At 50.1% G+C, this 16,287-nt stretch overlaps 1 protein-coding gene across 1 annotated transcript in view; it reads right to left on the bottom strand.

The window, feature by feature from the left end:
- Positions 1-732: 732 nt before the first annotated feature.
- ENPP6 (ectonucleotide pyrophosphatase/phosphodiesterase 6) overlaps positions 733-16,287 on the bottom strand; it is an 88,164-nt gene continuing 72,609 nt past the window's right edge. The window contains exons 7-8 of the mRNA XM_069493479.1: positions 5,441-5,564; positions 733-938 (exon numbers count right to left, since the gene is read on the bottom strand). Of these exons, the coding sequence (XP_069349580.1) occupies positions 733-938; positions 5,441-5,564 (330 nt within the window). The remainder of the gene's footprint in view (positions 939-5,440; positions 5,565-16,287) is intronic.

The raw sequence follows: 16,287 nt of genomic DNA on the forward strand, positions 1-16,287 counted from the left end.
TTGCTGCTCCTCAAGGCAAGGGAGAAACTTTTGTGCAGTCAGACTTTGGGAGGGGACCCACATCTTTCACTGTGTTCTAGGAATTCTTCAATTCTTAGTGGTTTATATTTTCTTTCTTTCTTTTTTTTTCCTTTTTTTTTTTTTGGTTGATTGGTGGTCCATGCTAACATACGTCCTTTCTGGGACTTTGTATAAGATGAAAAAATTCTGCAATCTGGGTGAGAAGCAGACAGTAGCTTTTGCTATCATGCTCTTCTTTTCTGGGATGTAAGAAACAGTCTGGGATTGTGGCCACAGACCCCGAGGATGGCTGCTGGGTGTGGACAGGGAACAGATAAGGACCCAGTCTGAGGGCCACTGTGTACAACGCAGGACAAAGAGGGGCCCAGGATGGCCAGGCAGTATCCACTCAGAGTTGGGTCGCTGTAGGAGCAGGCCCCTGCTCAGACAGTTCATCCTATATGAACTATATGAAAAGAAAGGAGAAAATGACATATAGCTGAACAAATGAAAGGCTGGGTTTTTCCTACCTTCAGGGAAAACAAAGTTTTTTTTTTTTTCCTTTTAAAGAAGCAGGTACTTTTATGTATAGAATCATCCGAGAATAATATATTTACAATTTTTAAGGCCTTGATTGTGTTAATGAAGCTATTATTCACACAGAAAATGAAAATCATTCCACTTTGGAAGCACACTTTGCTGACAGTGTTTTGGGACAAGGAACGCGATCAGTTATGCAAACAGTAGGAGCAGAATCAGGACCAGGGCATAGCTGCTCGGCAGGACAGGCGGGGCGGCGCTGGCCTGGCCCTTCAGCATGCACACCACCCGGGACCAGGACCCATTGTTGGGCAGAGGGGCAATGCCCGCCACGTGGCACATGATGTTGTAGACGTCCACGGATCTGATTGGCGCGGCTCTGAAGTTGGATTTGAAATCTGAAATAGAAAGCCAAACAAACAAGCTGTCATAGCTGCCCACGGGGCACGGAGGGTGAACCCCACGTGGAGGAATTACATTCAGGCTCCAGGGGACTTTGGGATTGGGAAATCAGCTCCACCAAGGAGGTGTGGCTTAGTGATTGCAAACGTGGAACAGTAGACGGAAGGCCATCTACTCTTATGAAGGGAAATAGCTTTCTATTTCTATGTAAAGAGGAGTTTCTTTAAAAGATTAGTCAGCAAACAGACTTTCTTTGTGCATAACCGTGCTCTCTTTCTGACAACAGCGCTTTCCATGTGGGGAAAGAAGGGCTGTCTGAAGCTGCCCCGTGTCTGCAGAGCACCGGGGAGCCGGCGTGGTCACAGAGTGACTGTCTTGCTGGGCTCCCCTTAACCCAGATGGCATGCTCATCTCCCAGAACATCTATCCAGCCAGGACCGACAGCCAGGGTCGATTCCTACTGCAGAGACGCCACAGCAACTCAAGAATGGTTTCTCCTCTTTCGGGTCACAGGTCTGGACGGGATGTGAAACCTACAGCTTCCTCGGTGCTGGCTACTTCAGCAGCAATGGCAACCGTTCCCTAAATACGCTTGGAAGATCAACGGAACAGTCCTAGGGAGCCTTTCTCTGACAGATAAAATAAATTAGCCACGTGGAAAGTGAGCAACCTGGTACTGGAGTAAGGCATCCAGGTGAGGGCTCTGCGAGACCTAAGGGAGGGGAGGACTGTGCCTCCACCAGAGCGCCAAACTCGAGCAGTCCCGGAACCAAAGGGAAGGGCCGGCCATTCACAGCATAGTAAGGGCTGAAGGTGACTCTGCAAATTCTTGAAGGAGTTTTAATCGAGCACATCTTCTCCTTCTCCACAAGAGGCACATAAGATGCTAAATGCAAAGCACTTGTCCATTTAAAGAGTAAATATAAGACTTTAGGGATACACTTCACTTTTAGGCACCAAACCAGAGCTTCCAACAAAATACCTAAGGCTACATTAAGGTTGAATTCAGGGAGGAGATTTGATCCATGATAAAGCCCTATGCATGTGCTTTTAGTTCACCTGAGATTTTTAAAGGAAATGAGTAGTTTGGGGGGCTGCAAAGCCAAGTTTTTTATCTTAGAAAATAATCTTTATAATTGCTTTGCTAAAATGATCACAGATACTTTATTTAAAAAGCAAACGAATAACAACAGCAATAAATTCCAGAGGTCCTGACGCCAAATCCTGTATTTATCCTGGAATGGCAAGTTGGAAAAAAGTTATGTGCAGAAAACTCTGCCTCACAGTATGTTAGATCCAGGGCAACTTCCCAAGTGACAGGATTTGCTCGCTTTGGAGAATTAAAGTAGAATTCAGTATAAAGAGGTGCATGGGCTCCGCCGCCAGCCTGCACCCACTTACTGGCCGGGTGACCTCAGGAAATGGACGTGGAAAGTCATGGCTCCAGTCACCCTGTATATGCTCAAGAAATGGTAGCTATTATTAGTAGTAAACACATATGGCAAGAGCAAACTGTGGACAGAATATATTCACCTTATAAATTATTTGGAGGGGGTTACTTTTCTTTCAAGGCAGGGAGGTTAAGGGTCCCCATCCCCTTAGAGTAAAAACTGGCTAAAAAATGACTGCAACCCTACCTGGGGTGCAGAAGGGAGGGCCGCCCTGTGTCCCGGCCCCTCAGTATGAAGGCAAATTAAACAATTAGATGAGGAATCAGCTACAGCCTGAGAAACCAATCGGAAGGTTGTCCCCGAGACACCAAAGCAGCTCGTCTCTCTCCTTCTGACTTTCTGTGTGCCCTGGACATGACAATCCCACTGCCACCACTCGTGGCCATGTCCTTGTCCTGTGTGGGGGTGGGAGGGCATGTGAGGTGGTGGCCCATCAGAAGCCTTTCAAAAATTTGTTTTCTTAACACTTTGCAGGAAAAACCGAGATCGAGTTCTCCTGACAAAAGTGTTAGAAAATATGCCTTTTTTACACTGGAAGTATAAAATCCAATTCTGAGTGTGTAAGCAGGAAGGAGAATTGGATTTTCTTTCCCACCCGCTCTAGTGTGTGGCTTCCTGTTCTGCAGGGATGGGACTTTGGGCTCCAGGCAGAGATGATCCAGGCTGGAATGAAAGCTTCTAGAAAATTCCTGAGTAGCAACTGGGGAGGACCCAGACAGGCTCCACTAGCTCAACATGGCATTGCTAACCTGGACTGGGAATCCAAGTTATCCTCATGGGTTTACATTTTTTTTTTGAACATTGAAAACGTGTCTCCTAAAGAGAGAGGGTTGTGCAGCCCACGCCGTGCCTGGCCGCCTTGGGCTGCTTTCCCAGTGAGGCTGGCTGGCTGTAGGCAGCTCACTAAATCACACCCCTGCTGTCTTATCTCCAATGTGGAGTTCTCCAGGGCAAGATTAGGTTGTTCAAATTAGAAACTGGGATTAACCAGAGAGAGGCTTTCTTCCAGAATTATTTCCCTTTCTCTTTGCCGGACCAGACTTAGTGACTTCTAAGGCCGTCTCTGGGCAGCTGCGATGATGCCTGCTTGCCTCCCTAAGCAAGACGCGCACACAGTTAATCAGCAGGCTTGCACCTTTATCTCACGGTGCAGCTAGATAGCTATTAAAGGCCTCGCTGGTACATTTTCTCCTCGGTAAACAGTCAGTGTATAAAGCTGTTTAATCTTTCATGAGACCTGGAGCCAGAAACGTGATGGCGTGCGGGAGGCTCTCAGTGCTCTATCTGCCTGGAAACACTTTGGAATTAGCCCAGTTCATTTTCATCGGGGGCCGTCTTTCTGTCTGTGAAAGACTGAGGTCTTTGGTTTTCAAGAAACGTTTAAGGAAGGCCTCTGTTCATGGACGAAATCGCCCCCACTGAATTTAACTTTAAGTTAACGCAGCTTTGGGTACTTTGTTTAAACATTTGGGTTTGGGGCTAGATTTGGTTCTGCTTTAAAATATACCTGAAACTCTTGCTCATTTACACCCGCCCCCCGTCCCAACAGACAACTGTTTTGCATTCACAATCTTATTTCTCTCTTCCAGGGAAAGAGGAGCGGTGCTTTTGAATGACAGACCTGCTGCCTGATGTTCCTCCACAGGAAGGCCCCGGCCCTGGAAGGTCTCCAACCTCATCTGGCAGGTGACCTCAACGTTGTCCGTTTCTGACTCCTTTAGCTTTGGGCTCTGCATAGCTGCCCCTACCTGGTGACTGTTACTGGTCGATGACAACATGCTCAGGCATCCTCCCAGCCCTTTTAGGCCAATGTCGTGAACCCAGTTATCGCTCCATAAATGTTTGCTGCTCCTGCTTCTGATGCTCACTTCAGGACTTGGAAACCTGGATCACATGTGGGAAAGCATTTGGACCAAGGTGTTCCCTAAGCTCAGTTTCCCAGAAGCACCTGTGAAGGCTGCAGAAACTGAAACCTTATAGTTGCTAACAGTGATTTTTGTGGTAAGTGGAATGAACCAAGGCAGACTGAATGAAGCACGTTGACATATGTCTTTGGCCTTGCTACATGGGAGAGAAAAGCAGAGCTTGTGAGTGTGATGTCTAACCTGTAATTTGAAAGGAAAACGTGGACTGTTGTGGGCTGAACCATTTGATCAGCATCCAGAAGAAGGCATTTGGAATGCAGATCTCGGGGTAGGCTCATGATAGTCAACGAAGTAGGGAGAACAGTAGCGAGAAGAGAGAGTAGCCCATGAGCCAGTCAACGGATGGTTGACGGCTTTTGAATGCTTTTTTCCCTTTTTTATTTTTATTTTTTGGAAGAGGGCAGTGTTTAGATGGTAATACAATCTTCAGAGTGTTTGTCAGATTTTTCCAAAGTGTGAGTCTACTGTGTGCTCTATCAATTAAATCAAATGACCAGATAGACCTCTCCATCTCCCCTCTCCTCCAGCCCTAGGAATTAGTCTGATCAAGAAAGGGCGCAGCAAATTTGCTTTTATCCAAGACACCTCTAGTCATCCTGGCTGAAAGTCATTCTTGAGGTCATTTCTGAGCCTGCCCTTGAGCATGTCCGAGCTTCTGGTTGGGCCCTGAACTGAAAGAGCCCCACAGGGTGGGTGCTCCGTGGAAGCAGGGGGAGGTCCGTGGAAGAGCCAGACCCCAAGAATTGATCTCATCAACTTCCAGACTCACAGCTGTCAGCAGCCTGGTGTCCAGTAAGCTTTCCTGGACACCAGATAGCTGTGAAATAACATTTTGATGAATTAAATAAAAAATGAATCACCAACATGTGGAATACATTTTCTTCACTGCACTCAGGATTTAAAATTTACAAGGAAAAGTTTTTGGCCATATTTGCCAAAACCAAGAAGCATTTGAAAGGAAGCCAGCACAAGATGTTTCCCGGAGCCCGGCCCGGTTTGCTGGGCTTTGCCCAGAAAGGCAGCCGCAAGGAAGTTGCTGCAGCCCCTACTGGCACCAGCCCCTAGGACAGACACCTCCTGGGGAACGGCGGACTGGGCGCATTTGGTCATGTCCTTTCCTACCAGGTCCAAAGGCCAGGAAGATGCCCCGCATGTCCATCAGCTCGTTGTCGTATCCGTGCCACCCACGCTGCCAGCCTTCCCTCTTGCCGGTGCTGTTCATCCAAAACGGAAGCATCCCTCGATTCTGAAATCAAGCAAGGCAGTCACATGACACTGAGTCTCGACAATGGCCATGAGTGGGCGTCTGCTCCAAAATGCCACCCAGTGTGGGACTTCCTCCTCAGCATCCCTGACTGGGGTCACCCCACCTCAGCTGGCTCTCTTGTCACTCCAGGTAGCTGAGACCTCGGGCAGCAGCCTGTTACGTTGCCAAGAGCTCTAGTTCACAAGAGCTGAATTGTATCTCATCATCAGTTTTAGGTCCAGTAAATACGGCGTGTTAGCGACAGAAGGGAAATTAAAGTGTATATGTGGTGTAATAAAAATGTATTTGGTCTTTGTCCCAGGTTCCTGACCTAGAGCTCCTAAAACCCATGGAATTTCCTGAGTGGTGGGAGTGTCTTTTGTTATTCATAACAAGCCCCTTTCTCGCACACCTGAGTTTATCCTGAGATGAGTTGGGGTGGGCTTGGGGGGCCAGGTAGCTTCAGGGTGGGGTCACCAGAGGAGCCAACCCAGGGGAGGGGAGAGGCATTGGAGACTGAGTGCAATCACGTGACCATGGTTTACTCACTGGCGCCTACAGCGTGAAATCCACGCAAAGCCCACGGGGCACCCTGGGACAGGAGCTTCCGGGGCCTGGGGGCTCTGCGCCCTCCCCTCCCACACTTTGTGCATATCTTTCACGCGGCTGTTCCTAAGCGACACCTTTTATAATAAAACTATAATCATAAGTATAGTGCTCTCAGACTCACTGTACTGAGTTATCAAACCATAAGTGGGGTCGTGAGAACCCTCAAATATGTAGCCCAATCCAACACCAGTGCTGGTAGCCTGGGGACCCGGAACTTGTGGCTGGCATCTGAAGCGGGGGCCCATCTCGCAGGACTGAGCACCTTAACCTGTGAGGCCCCCTCCAGCTCCAGGTATTGGTGTCAGAGTTGGATCGGACTGTAGGATACCCAGTTGATGCTGGAGAATTGTTGTTGGAAAACACAGTATCTGGCCAATCACTTCACTTCACTAGCAAAGCAGCCGAGGCCCAGAGGGGTCCCCTCGAGACCTGCCAGTGCCCTTTCCACCGTGCAGCCCACCTGCCCTTCCTCCCTCCTAGCACCACCCTCGGGAGCCACTCGGGACGGTCGGCCTCCTCCCTCCCCTCACGCAGGCACCGGAAGATGGCGCCCACGCTCCTTGGCCAGGCCTCGCGCGTCCTCATTTCCCTCAACCACTCTTCATTTGGGATGGGTTCCAGAACCATCACTTCCCGTCATCCTCCGTTCCTTCAGAACCAAATTCTCTTAGCCTCAGATGCTCACTTGTTGTGAAGCAAAGGCTTGAAGGTTTTTTGACTCCTAATGAGAATGCAGCCAGGTGAACGCAGCCCCAGCCGTTCATTGCAGACCAACCATTCATTCCTGACGCTCCAGTCATCTTCCTGCTAAGTTGGTTTTAATATTACAAATATTTCAAATGCAAGAGGTAGACTTGGCTAGTTGTGAAGAATGAGTAGAATCAAAACAACTAAACTACCAGCAATGTACAGGTCGGCTGTCAATGCCAGTGACAGGACCACCTATAATATTTAGGGAGCCCAGCAGTTCACGGAGAGCTGACACTGATGTCCACTTAATCGTCAAAACATCCCAGCGTAGTTATTTTCCTCATTTTGTAGCTGAAGGGACTATGGCACAGAGAGGTTATGCGACACTCTCAGGGTCACGCAGCTAGTGCGGGGCAGGCCGGGGATTGGAAGCCAGGTCATCTGCTGCCCGGTCCTTTGCCCTTTCCACTGCCCACAGCCAGAAGTCACAGCAGTGCTCCTGCTGGCACTGGACAGCGAGGTGTCACCTGGTCCCTTGCATTCTCACTCAGTGTAGCCAGACGCAAAGCACTAAGGAGATTTTGGAACCGGATCAGCGTGGGGTAAATTCCAGTTGCCACCTTCTGGCCGTGTGATCCCGGCTAGCTACTTCCCTTCTCCGAGCTTCGGTTTCCTTGCTGGGTATGAGGATGGTGACCCCTGCCTTGCAGGGTCCTTAGAGGTCAGCATGACTGTGCGCTAAGTCCCCGACTCACGCTAGGTGCTCCGTAAGTGACTGTGGTCTGCTTGGCAGCTGCCATGGGCAGGGGGGCCGCGCTCGGGCTGTGCGTAGCAGGCAGCGGGGGTTGGGAGGGCTGAGCCCTCTCGTGCTTATTTAGCTGTCATATCACACTGCACACCCATCCGGTCTCACCCCATAAATCGCCCCCTTGCATTGCTGCTTTCCAAGTCTCTCCGTTTCCTGAATTTCCATCATGCCTCGTCCCTCCTTCTCCAGCTGTGGCTTGTATTTTTCCATGGGAATGCTTCGTTAACTTGGTGCATCTCTGACTGTTTCTTTTTGTTCTTTATCTGTCTGCGGTGATGATCACACCACTTCCCAGTTTAGCTTCGTCAGCTAACTTAATGTGTTGCTTCTGCCTCTCGCAGGCTGCAAGGCAGTGAGTCCCGAAGCACTAAGTAGGGCATCTTTGTTGTTAACGACCTCACCAGTTATGACCCCCGCAGTGTGCCCCATGACAAGCAAGCAGGGGAAGGGGGGATGAACACTGGTGGCCTGATTAAAAAATTACTCTCCAAGTTCTATAAATGAGCACATAGACCTATGAAAACTCAGCCCTGAAGGTAATTTGGCATCCACTAGTTTTCATTAAAATGACAAGTTGCCCCAGCAGAACAACTGCTCTCACTGATTTAAAACAATAATAATACCCTGGTTGGTTACATGAGAAGGTGACCATTTCGTCTAAGTGACCAAATGGATCACATTTCATGCACAGCCTTCATTTCAAAATGGTGCATTGATGATCTTCTTCCTTTTCCTCTCCCTGTGGCTTCTGGCAACTTTGTTTTGTATCCCACATTGTCTTTTCAAGGGCATACAGAGGAGGCCATGCTGATGAAGTGTTGTGCATAACCCCCCTCTCAGCCTCTGCAGTGGGGATCCCCAGCCAGCCCTCCTCGAACTACTGGTTGGGAGGCTGACCCCACCCAGCCCCTACCAGGGCCTTGGGCTGCTACATAGTGCCACCTGGTGACACCTTGGGGAGGTCCCCAAACCCCCCAACTCTATCCAAAAGTGAGAAACAAGAGTGGAGGATGGGCTTGCAGGGGCAGGGGCAGGGGGAGGGGAGAGGAGGGCCCTAAGTGGGAGCCCTCAGGATGCCAGGCCCGTCGTAGGCTGGGCAGCCAGTTCCCGGGGTTGCAGGAAGCACCTGGCCTTCTGCACCATGTGCTGGAAGGGCCAGTTCCCCACAGACAGACTGGTGCAGAAGGGAATCATGGAATCTGCACTCCATGAAGGCAGAGAGGAGTGGAGTGTCCCTGGTAGGGAGTCCAGGTGATGGGGTACCCTTGCCAGAATGGGGGAGAACCAACGATTGGAGGGCTGGCTTATTCAATTCCGCAGATGTCTGCTGAGCTGTGAGTCTCTGCCAGGCACTCTGCTAGGCTTTTGGGGTCGGGGGCACAGGGGAAGAGGGCAGCTCTTTCACCTAAAAGAGCTCCTCCTTAGTGAAGGAGGGAGGAGGCTGCAGGGAGGTCGGCGGGGCAGGGGCTGTGTGCATGGGACATGCGTGCGTGCGTGTGTGTGTTTATGTGTAGTGTGTGCACAAGTGTGTGTATGTGTATTCGTGTTAGTGTGTGCGTGCACGATTGTGAGTGCATGTAGGCGTGTGGGAGGGGGAGGGAGGGGAAGTTCCACAACAAGGAGGCCGCACAGGAGGCCCTAATAAAGGATGGGGATGTCCTAAGGCCCCCCAGTAACAGGACCTTGGGGACTCTGATAATGGGGAAGCCCTGACACCAGAGCCCCTGGAGGAGAGGCCCTGTGTGACCACACATGGAAAGAGCATCCGTCAGAGGGAGATGCCAGAAGGGGCGAGGAGGTGAGGGAACCGGGGTTTCTGCTCTCAGCGGCTACCTGGGATCATGCCACTCAAACAGGATGGCCAACTGTCCCGGTGTGCAGCTGAGAGGGTTGCAGGCATGCACAACTTTCAGTTTTAAAACCAGAACAGTCCCAGGCAGATGAGGACAAGTTCATTACTCTACAATCAACACCATCTCTAAATAAAATGCGCACCCAGTGCAGCGTGTTCACACTTCCCAGAGCCTGCCAGGACCCTCCATACACGGGTGGACGGCAGTGCCAGGACCCTCCATACACGGGTGGACGGCAGTGCCAGGACCCTCCATACACGGGTGGACGGCAGTGCCAGGGCCCTCCATACACGGGTGGACGGCAGTGCCAGGGCCCTCCATACACGGGTGGACGGCAGTGCCAGGACCCTCCTTGGCGAGCCACTCAGCCAGGAGATGATTTCCAACAGGAAAGGGCCAGAAATAGAGCTACACACGAGGGAGCACCGCGAGAAATGCCTGAGTTGTTCTGCTTGGAGTTTGGGCTCTGTTTGGGTTCCTTTGTGCCGGAAGCCAGGGAATAATTCTGAGATAAGAGTTATCCTTAGACTAGAGGTTTGTCCCAATCATCCTTAGCATAAAAAAAGAGAGAGAGAGAGAGAGAGAGAGAAAGAAAAGAAGAAAGAAAGAAAAAGAAAGAGAGAGAGAGAAGAGGAGAGGAGAGGAGAGGAGGGGAGGGGAGGGGATGGGGAGGGGGGAGGGGAGGGGAGGGGAGGGGGGGGAGGGGAGGGGAGACAACCACTCTTCACCCCCAAATTGGAAACCCAGTGGATGAAGCTTGTTCCGCCCTTGCCAGGGCCGGGCTCTCTGAGGTCACCAGGTTGGGACCCTTCGCGGTGCTGGGCTGAGCTGCGTGGGGAGCCCCCTTTGGAAGTGTGGGGCCGGCTTGGGCACGAGGGCGAAGGTGGCAGGAGGGCTGGAAGGGCAGGAAAGGAAGGAGGTGCCGAACAGTCTGTGGTCATTATTTTCTCCGTTTGCACAGGGGCAAGGGACTTGCTTTGGCAGACACGTGGGGTGTTTACTCGTTTTTTTCTTGTTACATTTTTAGAATACACGAGCACGAGTATTTCTCACCTGTTCCTTCCGATTTCTCCTCGCTGCAGATCAGATGGTTGCTAAGCCGCAGAGAAAAATACCCCTGAGGAGGAGGGAGGTTCAGCAACTGCTGGACATGTGGCCCTGGTTCTGCCCTGCCGTCCCCAAATGACTGCTGGCAGGGCCGCTGGGGAGGTTGAAATCGGTCCTCCAAGGTTTCCCTCCCTGACCAGAGGGATCTTGTTGCGGGGTCTTGTCTGGTCCCTCCTGCTCTGCTCGCTGCTCCCTCTCTGGCCTTCTTCCCACGGAGGCCACAGTCGTCACTGCTCCTGGAACCCAGAACACACGCTATCCACAGGGAGCTGCCCACGCCTGGCCGTGCCGGGGCTGCCCTGAGCTGGCTCTGGGCCAGGCACTTGGATATTTGCATTGGGTAGGTCAGGGTGAGGACGGGAGTCTCTTCTTAATAATGTCCCTGGGTGATTGGGACGTCAGAACCCCTAGAAGCCATGCACCATGTTCAGTGATGAGTTGTCCTTTTCCAAGGAGATCCTGAGATCGGAGACAGTGTCTCAAGTCCCCGTGTGTGGCCCCGGGCGTAGCAGCATGGGCCTTCCTCCCAGAAAGTCCCCGGGGCCTCAGCTGAACTGGGCTGCTTTCCGTAGGGCGGAGCCAATACGGCCTTAACCAGCTATTTCCTCTGCGCTCCATTCTCAGCGGCCGGCGCCCGCGGGCATTGGTTGTCACACATTGGACCATCATCCCACCTTCCGACTGCTAAAAGTATAATTCTTCCAGGGTGTGGGGTCAGGAACCCAGGTTTCCCCTTGAAGCATCGCAACAGATCTCTAGGGCAGTGGGAACACCACTGAAATCTGGCCAGATTAAAATAAAGAAAAGGTGAAAACCTGTTTAAGATGTGTTAGGGCCTAACAAAAATGAAATCTACTTTACTCTCCTAGGACATGGTTATAACCAAAGCCTCCCACCTCCCCGAAAATACAATAACTTTCTGACATCACCCCAGGCTGAAAAATGCACCCAGTGATGTTCAAGTCAGAGGCAGCTTCGAGCTTCCATGAAAACTCCTGTGACATGATGACAGTTTGGCCGGCTCCGGTGTTTTTGCTGCTAGGGTTGAAGTCGAACTGTAGTTTCTGTTACAAACCATGGTTTCTCAGATTTTGTGGCATTGCTGTTTTAAATTGTCCTCCAGAGAGGCTTCCAGTGAGCAGGACTCTCGGGAGACTCTTGGGAGTGCGGTTACGAGCCTCTGCCATGTGCTTGCCACGCGCCACTCAAAAGAGATGTCCCTCTAAGCTTCCCTTTCTCTGTCTGAAGACAGAATTCAATCCCTGGGGGCTCAGGCCTCTGGCTTGACACCGGAGAGCGCCTTGCCTCACACAGCTTGATCCTGAGACGGAAAAGCCACGCAGCAGAATCAGCAGGACCAAGGGACGTGAAAGTCTGTGGAGGGGAGCAGTGTCGGAGGGCACTAAGGGGACGGGGTCTCTTTTTCCCAGGATCACATTTACAGAAGTGCGGTGGGGAGGGAGGGTACGCATGTGTCCCACGGCACTTACACACACGGCCCTGTCACCCCCCGAAATCCTGCGGCTTCTGCGCCCACGTCTGGCTCCCTGGGGCTGTCAGGTGCCCGCATGGAACCGTGCTCACTGCCTCCAGAACACAGAAGCCCTGCTTTCCAGATTGTCTTGATTTCCCCAGATATTTTGGGTCCAGGCCTAACTGCCATCCAACCACAGGCTTCGGAATTGAGCCTGGCATCTCATATCCTTTGCCAGTTTTCAAAATAAATCTTTCCTCTGGAGAAAAACATTGGCCTCCCTTAGAGCGTGGGCCTGAATTTGCTGCCTTCCTCTCGACGCAGGCAGGAGGCCAGATCAACAGCCCCATGGTTCTTAATCTTTCCCAGGCCCTGGTCCCAGCCTGCCTCTTAACACGGGAATGGTGGCAGGAGGTGGACACTGTCCAGGAGGGGCCGGCAGGGGCTTTGGGGAGAGCGGGGGTGTCTCGCCCTTGGACTGCAGCTCTGGGCTAATGGAAGCTAGGAGAATTGCCATTAGTGGTTTCAACACCTTGTTCCTGTTGAAATGTCTCTTCTAGGCCTGACTCAGGCTTCCTCTCTGTTTACTCGGTAACCGATTTACAAACCCACAAAGTGAACAACCTGTCAGTAAGTAACCAAGAGTCCACTGTCTCAGTATGTATTAGTTCATTCAATCTGCTAACCTGTACGGAGGGGTCAAGATGCCAAAGACCTGCCCGCAAGGAACTTCCACCCCAGGAGGGCAGAGCCCACAAGCAGGCGAACACGCCAGGTGGACTGAGTAAGGCCTTAAGAAAGTTCTGAGATGGAGGAAATTAGGAACTCCTCGGGTGTTTCCCGGAAGAGGTGGTATTTAAGTTGAGCTCCGAAGAATGAAAACGGGCAGGAGTTGGGATGGAGAGGGCATTCCAGGGATTCTACTGACTGTTTATTGAGCTGATTGAAGTTATTTGGAAGAGCACAGTTACCCCACCCTGGCCACTTCATTCCCAACACTTAAGCCTTGGAGTGAAAAATTCCTTCCACGAAAATGAACATTTTGATTCAAATAGATACAAATTGCCCCTGTTGGTGATGGGAAAGGAGAGGGCTGGGGTTGGGAAGAGGAAAAGGGGGCAAAGTGAGCCGCTGAGCAGCTGCAGAGGTTTTACAGCAGCACGTGAGCAGGGAAAATAACAGAGGAAGATGATCTCAGAACTTGTGTTCTACTAGTGTGAAGGAGCTGAGTGGCATCTCTAGACCCCACAGGAGCCAGCAGGGTGAGTCTGTCGCCGGGAAACATGAAATCAGAATACACTGAAGATTCTATGAAACATTTGGGAGATCTTTGGAGAACTGGGCAGGACTTCCTGCTTAATGGCCACATTTGAATTCAAATCCTGGCTTTGTTACTCAGAGATTTGCAACTTTAGGCAAAGCATCTAAAACTCAGAGTCTCCACAAAGACACCTGGTCCCTGTTGAAATGTCTTTTCTAGGGCTGTTAATAATTAGCCAACGTTGAAGGCCTGACTTAGCCTCCTTAAGACTCAGAGTTTCAGGTGCCTTGCCTAACTCAGTGAAATTGAACTCAGTAAAATTGGGATAACAATATCCACAATGCAGAGGTAGTAACCAGAAAGTACTTAATTCAAGATAGCTATTATTGTCATTGTTGTTATTGAGTTTTTTAAATTCTCTGGATGTATTTATTATCTGCAAAATGCAAAATAACTTGATGTGTATGCATTAAAACTTTTGTGGGAGTCATAGGGAGCTCATTCTGAAGTCTGTAAGGATCCAGGATGATAAATGAAGATTATTTTTTACAGCCCCTGGTATTGCTAATTAAAGGTGTATGAAATAGCATTAGTAGTCTACTTAGTGGGTCAACATAAGATATATAAAAATTTTTGTGGAAGGGCTCCATCACCTCAGTTCTTTAACTCTGTTTTTCCCATGAACTGTGGATTATTTTACCCTGAGGATTATGGATCACAGTCCTTCCCACCCCCATTAAGATTCCCTATGGTTTCCCACAGGACTTACAATAAAATACCAATTTCTCTAATTCTCAAAGAACTTTCCAGCCTCCGGCTCTTGCATCCAGTTCCCTCCCCCGAGGGCAGCCTCTCCCTGCCCCATCCCTGAGCACTCATATCCCTGAGCACTCATCCTTCGGGTGTCAGCTGGGAGCTCCCTTTCTCAGAGATACCGTCCTGCCCCTCGTCTACATGGGCCACCTCCCCCCAGATACGGTTTCCTCTTTCATGGCACCCTCTTTGTTCTTGACAGCACTTAACACATTCTGCGATCGCCCACTCGTCTAATCTTAGGGCTTGCATGTGTATTTCGTATTTGGCTCCTTCGCTGGGCCTTAAGCCTCCCCTTGGTTCCCCACTATGGAATTAGGACTTTGTGTGGTACGTTACATGTGCTGGGCACTAAACAAATTGACACGTGATTATTTAGAATCCCAGTTGAGGATGGGAGAGGATACTTGAGTTTGGTGGAATACCAATACCCACAGTATTTCTCCACTTGGCGTTGTGCTGTGTTGTTCCTGCCTATCCCACGTGCCAAGGACATTTAGCACCAAGGAAATTTAGCATAGCTGGATCTGCCTTTTCATTATCCTTGGACCCCCAATAGGCATTGTGACAACCCAGTGTGACCCAGCCCCCTGGGGCAGGGAGTCGCAGGTGGCTGACTGAGAACCCCAGGGGAGGTGAGAGAGTGACAGTGGAGCCCACCTGTGCAGGGCTCCTGTGCTCCAGGGAAGAGCGGCCCTCATCCCCTGGCAGGAAGAAGCAATGTCAGGGCTTTCCAGAGGACAGTGACCAGGCTTCAGGTGGGGCATCCATTACCAAGCCCCATTTCCTGTCCCTGAAGTCTTGGGCTGGACCTATGGAGGTGGCCTGTGTTTTTGCCTCTTTCATCCTCTGGGAACAGGAACCCCTTCAGATTTCTGCCCTTTTGGGAGGGGAGATGGGAGAAAGGACTGACAGCAGTTGGAAACCCAGTCTGTTTATTAAGAAGTGAGGGGCAGGTCCACACTGGGGGGCCCCCCAGCAGGGAGCTTGCTTTCCTACAGCAGTGTCAGCGGTCATGCTGGATCACTGTGCAATTCCAGGTGACACGTTAAATCCCTTTCCCTGTCTTTATCTTTTTCAATGGCAGCTCTCTAAGCAACCAGAAGAAAAAAAGAACTCAATTAAGTCTTCCTGTTAGAGCAGCTTCCTTAGAGTCTGTGAAACTTACATTGATGGCAGAAAGTTAGTGTTTGTATGGGAATGGCATTTTTACCAAAGAAGCCAAGTCCCACATCTTGATGGGATGGCAGCTGGGGGGAGAAAGGAAGGGGGGCTGGGGCTCTATTTTTTTGGGCTCCCACCAGCACCACTTTGCCCTGACTCAGCTGTTCTGCTAATCATGTCTAATCCAGAGAACAGTCTTGTCTGCCTCCAGACCCAGCGAGATTGCTTTCAGGGCTGGGAATGTTCTCGCCCTGCAGGTGTGAAGTGTAACCCAGCACAAGAACAGCATCGCATGCACTGCGGGCTGGATGTAGGTTACAGAGCCAAACGTGACGTTCTTTTACCATTTGGGGAGAAATTTGCAGATAGGAACGTGAGAGATTAGTGGCCCTGGCATAGAGCAGGAACTCCATATAGAATGGAGAGTTTAATTCTCTATAGCCAAGAAAGTATAACAAACAATAGAATGATGTTAAAAAAAAAAGTCTAAGTCAGTAAAGAAAGAATGGGTGCTTGCTTTTTAGGATTTTTCAGAAAGCAAACGAATAAAACCTCAATGTTATATATATTAAAGTAGAATCAGAAATTACAGTTTTTACATGTGATGTCTTAAAATCCATAAATTCAAGGATAGGAGTAAAATAATTAAGGTATGCAGTCTGGGGGACTACAAAGGCACAACTGGGTGCCACTAAAAGATACATACATTTTTCTCAGGACTCGGGGTCAAGTATGACTTTCCAGAGAAACATTTCTGTTCATACATATAGATAATATAAGCTATAGTAATAGAATTGATTGTACTTTCTTCTTTGCGTTGGCTGCTAGGAAACTCAAAACTGCATTTGTGTCCCATTTTATGTGGTGGTATGTTATTTTCAGAACAAACAATACCCACGATGTAGAGTCATTGGGAGAATTAGAAATAATAACCAGGAGGTACT

This window comes from Eulemur rufifrons, chromosome 18 (assembly GCF_041146395.1).
Source record: "Eulemur rufifrons isolate Redbay chromosome 18, OSU_ERuf_1, whole genome shotgun sequence".
Lineage (NCBI taxonomy): Eukaryota > Metazoa > Chordata > Mammalia > Primates > Lemuridae > Eulemur > Eulemur rufifrons.